Here is a 12,780-nt window from a genome sequence, read left to right on the forward strand (position 1 = left end):
GAAATCCTCCCACCTTTACCTCCCGAGTTCCTGGGATTACAGGCATGTGTCACCAGGCCCTGCAATTAATGACATTTAAATCTGTGCACTAATGATACTCATCTTCAGGATTAGTGATTTGTATTATTTTTAGAGGGGGCAAAGCAACCTGCAAAAAATCATTTCTAGCAAAACTCAAGTTTGATAAATGTGAGTGGGAACATTCAGCCCTCTAGTCTTAGTTTACCCTGGAGGTAAAGCCAGTAGTTAGCTCCCAACAGTCCACCTGAGCTCTGTGCAGCTAGGGGGACAAAAGCATGTGAGCTGAATGGCACAGACTTCAGCCCCAAGGGGATTTGTGCCATGTTCAGTAAAACTCCTTCTCATTCTCTCATCCCATCAGACTCCCTCTCTGTCTCCAGTAACGATGCCAGTCCACCTGCCTCTGTAGCTTCCCTTCAGCCCCACATGATCGGGGCCCAGAGCTCTCCGGGTCCCAAGCGGCCAGGCAACACCTTGCGCAAGTGGCTTACCAGTCCAGTGCGGCGGCTGAGCAGTGGCAAGGCTGATGGGCACGTGAAGAAGCTCGCCCACAAGCACAAAAAGAGCAGGGAGGTCCGCAAGAGCACAGACGCTGGCTCGCAGAAGGACTCAGATGACAGTGCAGCCACTCCTCAGGACGAGACTGCTGAAGAGGTAGGTGTGTGTAGTGGCCACAAATTGTGGGAGGCTAGAAACCTTCTTACAGTCTCTCTTAAATTGTATTTGCTTGTCTTGTGAATAGACTGTTTGGTTTAATTAGAAATCACCAGCATCACATATCCCTACTAGTGTCTCTGTTTAGTGGACCATCAGACTCTAGGGGACAGCTTGAAAGATGACTGAACAGCTACTGCCTGTAAGCATAGTCAGACCACACACAGCTTCTGAGAAAGAAACCCTCAAGGCCGTCAGCCGCCAAGGTCCATGCCTTTAGGCAGGGGTCCTGTGGGACCTCAGCCTTCTCCTCACTCAGTCCCCCCACAGTGTCTACAGAGGATGTCAGCAGTCCCTGAGGTTAAGCACTAAACACCCTTGCAGCTTTTTGTAAGGAAAGCTCTAATTTTAGATCTGTAAGGGCTTGTGGAGTGTCAGCATCGTCCAGTTATTATTTGTACCTTACATCTTGTCCTGAGTTGAAAATATCCAGTCAGTTTCCTTTACTGACTGAGTAGTAAACACTGCATTATTCCCATGTCACCAAATGTAAGAGGGTGTAGGTCAGACAGGACTGTTTTTGTTTTGTCCAGGGACCTTTAAATTACATGGAAAGAAACAATTCCTTCATGCTGGGGCTGTAGCTCAGTGACAGAGCACTTGCCTAGCATGTGAGAGCCCCTGGGTTCAATCCTCAACACCACTTAAAAATAAGTAAATGAAATAAAGGTATTGTGTCCATCTACAACTAAAATATAAACATACATATATATATATATATATATATTTATTTATTTATTTAAAAAAAGAAACAATTTCTTCACAATCCCTGAGATAGTCTTCAGTGCTGGATATGACAGTAAGGCTCCCACAAAGTTGTTAACTTGACCTTCCCCAAATTTCACACAGGCTTAAAAAAAAAGAAAAGGCAGAAAGAAATAGACTCAGAGTTGTATATTTCATTGATTGGCAAACATGTGTTCTCTGCCATTACTGCTGTTTTTTTCCTGGGTGTATTTTTGCCACTGGTTTTTACTGGAGTAGGTGGATCATTATGAACTTATATATCTTGTTTTATAAATCTGTGTCCTCATAGTAGAGCTAAAATGGAATGTTTTTTATAAGCAAGAATAGAAGGAAATGTGATTCATATTCTTAAAAAGCACCTTGGATTATATTTCTTATGCCCTTATTATTTCTGTGAATTTTATTCTAACAAGTTACCAAAAATGAAAAAACCTGGGCCAAAAAAATTCAATCAACATGAGGGTTGTGGTTTAGACTTTCATTTTTTTATTTATTTGGCTTCTTGGAGTTGGGGTGAGTTTTGAGCCTAAAAAGATATGCTGGCAATCCCTTCAGATAACATGGGTGTGGCTCTTCTGTCATCCTAATCAGCAAACAAAATAGTAGATTGCAGCAAAGGAATACAAATTAAAGTCAGAAAGAGCCTGTTCCTGATTTCTGCCACCCCACTTTCTGTCCTCACTGTGCTCTTCCAGTTCACCACGCAGGTCCCAGCATCTGAACACTGGAAGTCACAGTTTAGAATGTAACAAGCAAATATTGGTTTGATTTCAGAGAGGCCGGAATGAGGGCCTCAGCAGCGGCACGCTCTCTAAATCCTCTTCGTCAGGCATGCAGAGCTGTGGAGAAGAAGAAGGGGAGGAGGGGGCCGATGCTGTGCCACTCCCCCCACCCATGGCTATCCAGCAGCACAGCCTCCTTCAGCCGGACTCGCAGGATGACAAGGTAAAGGGCCAACCCAGGACATCTGTGCCAGGGGCAGGGGCCCTTTCAGTAGCCGCTCCACACAGTTCAATTTCAGGAGCTGAGGCAGCCTGGAACTTTCCCAGGTACAGTCAGCCTGCTGGTGCCCAAGAGTATGATAAGCAAATCCATGTAGAATAAGCACTAGGCCAAAATATGAGTTTCTAATGCCCATATGAATATATAAATATGTTCAGTGCATTTTAATGATGCTTTAGTAATTGCTGCCTTTAATTTTTAAATTTCTTAATGTATTGATAAGAGCCTCTGAGAGAACAATCCAAAGTTCCATGCAATCTGCCTTTTTACAGCATCAAGGGAATAATAGGCTACTGGGAGGTATTTTTTCACAGAGGTTTCTGTTTAAAATAAGATTGGGTGGTTGTCCATTTAGTTTTCCAACATGCCAATCATGTTCATAGGATCATTGTAGTTGGGTGTGGGCATGGTTATCAAAGAGTGGGAATCAGCTGAGAGCCGTGAGTCTCCTCTTTGGAGCCCCCTGCACATTTAGTGACTAGGCATGTGAATCGTTTTTTCCCTGAGTTCTTTCTTAATCTTGTTTTGTCCATCCCAGTTGTAGAACCCTAAAAATAAAATGTCAAAAAGAAAACCTGATAAGTCTAGCTTGCTCATCCTCTCCAGACTGCTAACCCCAGTGTGCCCCTTGCAGTTATCAGGTTTTGAAAATCATGCTGTAAAGCCATTCCCTTGTTTTAATTTTAGCAATTTGCTGGGTTTTAATTTTGACAGTTTCTGAGTAAAAAAATGTATTGTCAACATTTTATGCCTCCTATTCTTTCCCTCTCTTCTTCCTTACCTTTGTTGTCAGTATTGGCACAGTTGCTTGCTGGATCATCCTGTATTTGATGACCTAGGATCTAACACAGCCCATGATTGGCAGTTGTGAGGCTGCATCCAATCACGTAGTCTTAGCCCAAGGCAGACATTTCCACAGCCCATTCTCGAAGGACTTTACACCCTCCTCCTTTTTTAGCACACAGTCCATGCCAGGCACAATAAGAGTGCCGCGGGTCTGGAGCAGTAGTTGTGAACTGCAGATCTGAACCTGGGCTGGGTCCCTGGAGTTTTACATATAGGCCCCGAGCTGTGCAGCAGAGGAAGGGGAGGAGGGCCTGAAGTGAGAGAGGCCTCAGCCCCTGCACGTTCAGTAGCTAGCCTGGAAATGGGGCTGTGGGACAGTTTTCTCACAGTGCCTAAGCTGCTTTTTAACACTCTAAACTATACCTTTTTTAAAAAGTAGAAAACTAAAATTTCTTGAATTTGGGTGGTTATCCAAACAATGAGGGAACCAGACTTTGTTGATTTATTCACCAACTATGGGAGTGGTTTTTTTCTGTGTAAAGAGCCAATTGCACTATATTCTCGTTGGCTAGAATCATTTATTGGCTCCTGTGTTACCTCATTGGGTATTATCAGTAGCAGTTTTCATTTACAGAAATCTGTAGTGATGTTCCCAGTTTATTATCTTGTGACTAATTTTTTGTTTTGTTCTGTTTTCTCTTTTTGTGAACTTTCACGGCAGCATTATGTTGATTTGTGTTCTGTGTCTGTTTTGGCTCAGTTTCCTTACCTTTCCATTTGAATTTTTTCTTTGTTTTCTTCACCCCATATTCCAAATTTCATTAGACCAAACCAACATTTGTTTTGTAAAGTGCATATTTTGATCCACATATGTAACAGCCTCTTGTAAACGTATAAATCTGTATCTGTCTACCGTGAGAAATGCATCGCTAGGACAGCTAGCCATGTGTCGCATGCATCTCTGCTGTCCTTAATATGAAGCAAGGTTCATATTACTTATGCCCCTCTTCTAGTTCCCAGCTAATCAACGGTGCAAGTAATCTGCAAACACAGCGTGTTTGCCAATTACTGAGACTCGAACTTAGTAGCCCCTCCCTCAGATTTCCTTACTGTCAACCCCGTTACACCCTCGATTCTAGCCATAAGTGGCATCTGATAGCTTGTGAGGCCTCAGCTCTCCTGTACTCTGCACTAATCATTGGGGATATGGATGGCACAGAAAATGGTGAGCTTGTCCCCCTCTCTTCCCTGTCTGGTCACCGCACCCTGGCTCCTCTTTTCTTGTTTTTGTTTTATTTTTCTCAGTCCCTAAACATAGTAAAGCCATTGTTGGTATTCCTGAGTAGACCTTAAGCCTCTCACTTCTCCATTGGCCAGATTCTATTTCCTTCTCCTTATCCCAAAGCTCAGCCAGCAGTGTGGACATTACAGTTAGGGTACTCCCATGCCCAGTCACCTTTCTGAAAAGCATTATGATGTTACATGACTGCAGATTAAAAACAGACATTGTCAGCTTTCCACATGTATCCCAGACAGGTTTTATTTAATGTCTCATGTCAGAATATTGTAAATTTTAAAGGATAACTCTAAATAAATGCAAACAAAGACAAACTTGTGGTCTTTTTGTCTGGAATTACTTTTAATAGAGAGATGGAGCTTGCAGGGGAATTCACCATCTGTCCAGTTACTAATGTGAGACTACCCCTCCCCCTTTTCTTTTTCTTAACTTTTATAGGCCTCTTCTCGGTTACTAGTCCGCCCCACCAGCTCCGAAACTCCAAGCGCAGCCGAACTTGTCAGTGCAATCGAGGAACTCGTGAAGAGCAAGATGGTAAGGCTTCCAGGAAAGTCAGATTTGGAAGCTGCTTTCAGTCCTATGTGCAGATGGGTTTACCTTCACCCAGGTATTGCTCTGGTCTGCAGAATATGTCTGTGCCCCAAGACCACCCTCACTTCTGACCGAAAGCAAGTTTAGAGATTCCCACAGCCACCCTCATGTTCACCAGTATCTTTGAAGGACTCACAGAACTCTAGAAAGCCAGTATTTCCACAGATGCAGTTTAACGTGTGAAAGAACACAGAATAGAATCAGCCCACAGGTGACCATGTAGTCCAGGAGAGTGTTGGGTCCAAGCATCCTGGGAGGTTCTGTGGCAGAACTGAGTTCTCCAGCAGCCATGCAAGGTGATGCACAGTGTTGCCAGCTGCAGCTTCTCCCCTGAGCCTCAAGTGTTCACGCTTTCTCACTGGGCTCAGTCACATACACATGGTCAACTGCTCAAATGGCTGGCCTTAGCTTCCTGCCTTTCCAGAGTCTGAGACACCGTGTGATCCAGAATCCCCACCAAAAGTCATGTTGTTAGCACAGACTGTCGGCCTTGACCCAAGCCCCACCCCCCAGCAGAGCCCTTCTTATCAGCTCAGCACACCTCCTTTGGGGCAAGGCTAATCCCTCACTGCTCACACCTTCACCGCAGTGGTAGCAAGAGTGGACAGCTCTGTCCTGTCTGAAGATGCACCCAGAGTCAGTGGCACCCTAGATTTGTTCACAGCCTTCTTTGGCAGGCGCCGATATTCTTTTGGGGAGTTTCAATCCCTAAGAGAAAAGTATTTACAGTATTCCTTAAGGGATTTATTAGTGACCTCTGTGTTTTCAGTTGATCCCTCTAAATTCATTTGCTAAAAACCCCAAATTAAATTGATTCTTTGAAATTAGACCAGGCACATGTTGCTTCTGATTCAAATTCATTAGTTTCTCTTTCTTTAATTTCTTAATGATGAAATGGGAAAGCTACCAGTGATAACAACTTTTTTACATCAGTGTATTCTACTATCCCTGTCAAGATTTTTAACATCTTCTGAAAGCCATCCCTCCCAAAGTTGAAAATCTTCAACCTCTCCCACAAGTTCATTCTCCAGAGGTGACCACTATGCAGTTTGACTTGTTTCCCTCTAGATATTTTTCTTGTGAGTACATGCAAATACCCTCTTCCCTTTGATAACTGTATACTATTCCATTTCATGAATGCCATGGTGGTAATACCACTGAAGGCTTACTGTAAACCAGTTACTATTCTAAGCGCAAGTACATATTAATTTGTACAATCTTCACAACAACCCTATGAGATAAGCATGCACTACTGTTATCCCATTTTACAGGTGAGGAAACTGGGGCATTCAGAATGCTTGAAACTCTTATCAACTATAAGGGTCAGAGAAATAATCGCTATAATTTACTTAAATTCCTAATATGTGTTTGTCTCCATTTTTTCACTACTATGAACATCCACATTCGTCACTACACTACAAACATCCTTGTCATGTATGATTATATCTGTAGGCTAAATTTCCATTATCAGAATTGCTAGATCAAAGAGAGTACCTCTTCAATTTAGCAAGTTAACTTCCTGCATTTGGGTGTTAACTATGTACCAGATATGTCATTACCATTTCTTCTCCCACCCCTAAACAGCCTCTAATGAAACTGGCTTGACATGGTCAGATGGGAATTATATATAAGACACATTTTAAACCCCTGCCATCACAGTGAGAAAGACACACTGAGCTTTGAAATTAGACAGGAAATTGGTAGGACTTGGGAGATAACTCAAGAATTTGGACTTCAGTGGTGAGGAATTTAGAATCATGCCAATATAAATTGAATTACCACCACCTACTTGCTTTAGAGACAAGTTGATTAATGGTCTAAATGAAGGGTGCTTAAATTATATCCAGTGAGTCTTCAGGCATCCTTAACATTTTTTAAAAGGCCATTTATATCCATCAATTATATAACCATTAGAATCATTCTTATCTAATAATAGAAAAGGTTTCTCAGGGAATGCTGTGAGGCAGCACTTGCCTGCCTGCTAGTCATTATTCTGCAAGTGTAATTCCATGTGCAGTGCTGTGTTTTATTGTAATTCATTTGGGTGGACCTCCAAATGGAGAGATGGTCCCGTGATTAGTCCTTTTGACTTCCTTTTGTGTTCTCTTTTTTCATTTCGGAGGAACTCAACATTTTCTGTTTACCCAGATGAAACAAGTTGTTTCTTCTCACTTATGTTCCCTCTTAACAGGCATAAAGCTATTGGCATAGTGAAGAGGGCATAGGTTTTGGAGGCAGATGGACTTGGGTTCAAAGTTTCCTTCTAAGAGTTGGGTTCCACCAGGCAAGTGCCTCAGCCTCTCTGAGCCTGTATCTTTCCCCTGTAAATTGGGGAGGGGTCATCAACAGGGGGGTGCTGTTTGCTAAGCTTTTCACAGTGTTCCACAGGGTGTGTATGGATGCCTTCCCTTCTTTATTACGTCATGAAATCTAGATTCTTCCCTCTTTTCTGGTTCAAAGGAAACAATTCTTCAAGGATTGCCAGTCACTGATCCCCTGATGCCAAATGGAAGCTACTTATTGTCAATAAAAATTCTGGCCAATCATTTTAATATCCTTCAAACTTGTCCTGCACCCTGTGACTCTGCAGATTCTTGGCCATCATGTCTGTCATTGTGTGGGTGATATTTAAGGCTGTATCACCTCATGATTATATTTGAACACTGAATTATTTGTCCATCAAAAGCTATATATTAATTTATTGGATTGCAGAGACGATATTCAACTGTTATATGATGTCCAAGAAATGAACCTTCCTAAACCTAAAACCTGAAAGGTCTATATGAAAAATAAAAAAGCCACTCTAAAAAAAAATGTTCCTTGTGTCCTGAGACCTACTCAGGACACAACTGGAATGCAACTTAATTAATTGCAGAATAAGAACTAGCCAGCTGACCAAGGATTGCCTCATAGCACTTCTGGGAAAATAAATTACTTTAACTGTTCATCTGTAGCCTGTTGTCAGAGTGACTATTTTAATTAACTATGTGGTTTTCTTCTCTACACTGGCCAAAATATAAAGGGAGACAGAAGAATGAAAATAAGTCAAATAACATCTAAAACTCAGGATGTTAGATGAACAATAAAGCAAAGGAAATCAGATGAATTCATAGAGATAAAAGCAGAAAATAATGAATCAGAAAACAGTAGAATTATATGTAAAACCAAAATGTTTTTAAGTAAACAGACATATAATAACCTTCTTTTAAAAATAGAAAGCAGGGCTGGGGTTGTAGCTCAGTGGTAGAACGCTTGCCTCGCACATGTGAGGCCCTGGATTCGATCCTCAGCACCACATAAAAATAAATTAATTAAAATAAGATAGTGTGTCCATCTACAATTTAAAAAAAATTAAGTAGAAAGCACAAATGTACAAAATTAAGAAGTTATAAGGGAAGAATAAACTCAGGAAATTCAAACAATCAGAAAGATGTAACTTTATTCAAGTCTTTGAAAGTAAACTTGAAATGAAACCTTAGATGAAATGGGCAGTTTCCTAAGAAAATATTTTGTCAAAACTGCAGTGGTGTATGACTGTAATCCCAGCAGCTCAGGAGGCTAAAGTAGGAGGATCACAAGTTCAAAGCCAGCCTCAGCAATTTAGCAAGGCTCTGAGTAACTCAGTGAGACCCTGTCTCTAAAATTTAAAAAAGAGCTAGGGATGTGGCTCGGTGGTTAAGTGCCCCTGGGTTCAATCCCCAGAACCAAAAAAAAAAAAACTAATTTCAGAAAAGCTTGAATGTCTATGCAGACATATCTCCATATAAGAAACAGAGAAAGTTGACAAGGGCCCACCCACAAAACCAAGAGGATTCCACAAACACTTCATTCAAAAACCAAAAAAAAAAAAAAAGTCCCATGTTGCAGATACGAGACAGCGTTGTGCTGATAGTAACTTGTCACACATTTGTGTAAGAGGCACACGGGCGGCACGGAAGCAGTGACCATCACAGATGTGACAAGAACATATAACTAAACCTACTTTCTCCTCAGGTCCCTGAGACCTGTTGCGTCAGTCCTGACAGCTGTTCCAGGTTATAAAGACAGGTCCCCATGGACACCAGTGAAGTCCACGACTACGTCTGTGCTCTCTCGGAACTTCTGCCTTTCTCTTTCTTTTTTCTTTCTCACTATTCACGTGAACAGAATTCAACCTAATGAGCTTCAGCTGTCTAGTCAGAACACAGAACAGAAGGTCCTCCCTTTGGTCCCCAGACTTAGGCCTTCTGTCAAAGACCAAGTTGATCTGATGAGCATGAAGCAAGCTCTGGTACTTACAGCACAAGGTTTGCTCCAGTAAAGGTCAACAGCTGTTTATTTAAAAGAACATAATTTTTGGATCAAACTCTTGTTTTTTATTATTAACTAACTTAGTACTCTATTTTTCATATATAAGAGTAGTAGTTGTGTGTGTTTGTTGTTGTTGTTGTTTTTTACAGCTCTATAGATGTGTTTAACAAAATTGCATGTACAGACTTTGTGTCCTAAAAACTCTGCTCACCAACCAAGTCAGATTCAGTCTGTTACTGTTAAGGGAAGAAAACAGACAAGTATTAGCAATTTTAGTTTACTGATATCAAAATCAGCTATTAAATGAAGTCTTGTGTTCTTTGACTTTTGCTGTTTGTCCAGAGATAAGTTAATCACATTTTTCTAGTTAAATCATTTCAATATATCTATCTGACTGGGTTTTTTGGAAAATTTAAGAGAACTATAATCCCTATGAGCTTTGAGAATCAGGTAAAGAAATGGAATTAACATGTACCATCAATTGCTAAGTAAGCATTGTCACATTAATCCAGGGACAGATGTCTTCAGAATTCAATTCATAGATTTATTGAACACCTGCAAAGCTCTGTGTGAGGTTCTGCAAAGAGTATAAAACAATGAAAACAATCACCAGCAGTGACTATAAACCAATAGGGGAATATGTTAGCAGCTTTCCATTACTGTAACAAAATACCTGAGATAAGTTTAAAAAAGATGAAAAGTTTATTTTGGCTCATAGTTCTGGAGGTTTCAGTCCATGGTCAGTTGGCCCCATTGCTTTTCCATCTCCAACAAAGCAGCACATTATGGCAGGAACACGTGGAGGAATGCTGTTCATCTCATGGCTGTGAGAAAAAAAGAGAAGGAGGTAAGAAGAGACAGGATCCTTCAGTTCTTTAAAGGGCATGCCCCCAGTGATCTGTGACCTGCCACCAGACCACACCTCTTAAAGTCTCTACTGCCTCTCAGTAACACTATGGACTCTGGGGGAGGGGGGGGCTTTGAGGGAGGTCGCAGCAGGGAGAGTGTTTTGGAGAAGTGACTTGAGTACTGCTTCCTGGAGAAGGGATAGGAAGGATTACTCATTGACTTTGTCTGAGTTGCCTGTATGCATTGAAATACGAGTAAGGCTGCATGAATACTCAAGAAACAAGCCAAGTTTGTTTAAGCCGGAGATTGCTGACGTTGCTCCAAGCCTACCAACAGTGTGCATGGGCGCAGCGTCTAGGGGCCAAACTGACCTCTTCACACCCATCTGAAAGGCCTGTGCTTGCTTTCAATTGGCAGAAATATAGCCAAAAATAAAATGGCAAAATCTGAAATAAGTAATACATCCAGGAAGAAGCATAGTACTTCGGTGTATGAAAGTCTGTACTTTCTCATTATTTGGTAACAAAGAATAAAATGTATAACTTCATTATTCTTTTCACTCTAACTTGCCTTTCTTGTCCAGCTTCCCTGATTGAATTCTTTTATTAATAGTATAGCTTTATTTGATATTAAATAATGTGTAATTTCATAAAAATATACATTTTTATGGTTTTACAAAAACACATCTTCTGTATTTAAGATTTTCTTACCCTAATTTCAGCCTGTCATGGACTGTAGGCACTAACGGTTGTTGGTTATCTACATTTCTTCCAGGCACTGGAGGATCGTCCTAGCTCCCTCCTCGTTGACCAGGGAGACAGCAGCAGCCCCTCCTTCAACCCATCAGACAATTCCCTTCTCTCTTCCTCCTCGCCCATTGATGAGATGGAAGAAAGGAAATCCAGCTCTTTAAAGAGAAGGCAGTAAGACAGAAATGTTTTCATTCTCATTATTTTCCAAGTTCCCTCCTGACTTTGTCTTGGTGTCACCTTCAAAAATGAGACTGGAATCGGTCTCTAAATTAACAAAAAGGAGTTTTGGGGTCTCTTGTTGAGTACTGTACAGTTATATGTGTGAGAGAGAGAAGCACTCAGAGCCTCAGGGGTGCAGTAAGCCAGATTTTTGTTTTCTACTTGTTTGTCTATTAAACATTATAAGTAAAAAATGATGCAAGACAAGAACATCTTCTGTCACTCGTGGCCTGAAACTCCTCTGCCTTCTCTTGTATAGTAGTTGTGAAAGAAGAAAGCAACATAAAATTAGAACTAGTCCCAAAAGCTTGAATATTTTTCACGAATAATGTGGTGGCACTGTTTCTCAGTTCCAGCAAAGCCGCTTATGCTGAAAAGAGTCCTGAAAAATATTACAAGAGGTTTAAACTTGCCCTTGGAAAAGACGAACTAGGCTGCATGAGGGCAGAGACTTGGTTTACTTGGTAGCCTTGAATGGCATAGGGCACATGGAAGGTGGCAGGTGTGTGTTAGTTGAATTAATGAATGAGTGAGCAAATTAACAGACAAGTAAACAATGAGCAAACACATGAATCTTTTCAGGCCACTTGAGATTGTTTGCTATACTTATCAAGTGGTTGGCCTCTATCACCTGAGTGCTCCTACTTACTGAAATTTTCAAATACTAATACTGCCAAATGATGTGTTCAGACCCAAGACTTTAAACATTTGAGTTAAATTTTTTTTCCTCATGTCCATTGAAGCTTAAAACCACCTTTTAAAGAAAGATTCCCTTAATGTCATACCTTTAAAACAAAGTTGTATCTAAACTTCTCTTTTTTGTTCTATATATGCAGTCAGAATCCAGTAGGGTGCATTCACCCTGATTGCCCCCATGCACATGTGTCTGAGTGTCTTTTGACCTTCAGAGCTCTTGTGGGTCACTCACCTGAACGTATAAGTGATTTAGGACACTTAAGAATTTAAGACCTAGTTGTGTAAATCTGATATATTACCATATAATTCTGACAAAAGCAAAAGTGTAGACAAATTCATTTAGAAAACAAAACGTTTTGATTGTAAATCCCATTTTTCTCACTATTTTTCTAGCTACGTCTTGCAAGAATTAGTGGAGACAGAGCGTGACTATGTACGAGACCTTGGCTACGTGGTTGAAGTATGTACTTTCAAATATTTAGCAACCTGTATCAATCCCAAGAGCTGTTCAGAGAAGTATCACTTGAGACAGTTTAATAATTTTATCTTCTCAAAAGCTTTAAAAACATTTTTCACACAAACAGGAGCCAGCAGATTTTACCAAGAGTTAAAATTTAGCCAGTTATCTTTACAAGCAAATCTATATTCAATGTAATGATTGCCCAAGAAAATCAAATTTGGTCCCAGTACACATACAACTGAATCTATATTCAATTGAAAAGCCCTTTTTTTTTTTTTTTTTTTTTTTGCTTAGTACATCTTAGTGTGTTTTTCTGGTGTTTTGGGTTTGGGGAGTGGGAGGTACTAGGGATTGAA

The 12,780-nt window shown here is 40.8% G+C and overlaps 1 protein-coding gene across 1 annotated transcript in view; it reads left to right on the forward strand.

Annotated features, from left to right (window-relative positions):
- Window positions 1-12,780, forward strand: part of Trio (trio Rho guanine nucleotide exchange factor) — a 207,447-nt gene that overhangs the window by 163,467 nt on the left and 31,200 nt on the right. The window contains 5 exon segments of the mRNA XM_015490460.2: window positions 383-675; window positions 2,257-2,427; window positions 5,006-5,101; window positions 11,072-11,220; window positions 12,358-12,424. Coding sequence (XP_015345946.2) covers window positions 383-675; window positions 2,257-2,427; window positions 5,006-5,101; window positions 11,072-11,220; window positions 12,358-12,424 — 776 coding nt within the window.

Source organism: Marmota marmota, unplaced genomic scaffold, assembly GCF_001458135.2.
Source record: "Marmota marmota marmota unplaced genomic scaffold, marMar, whole genome shotgun sequence".
NCBI lineage: Eukaryota > Metazoa > Chordata > Mammalia > Rodentia > Sciuridae > Marmota > Marmota marmota.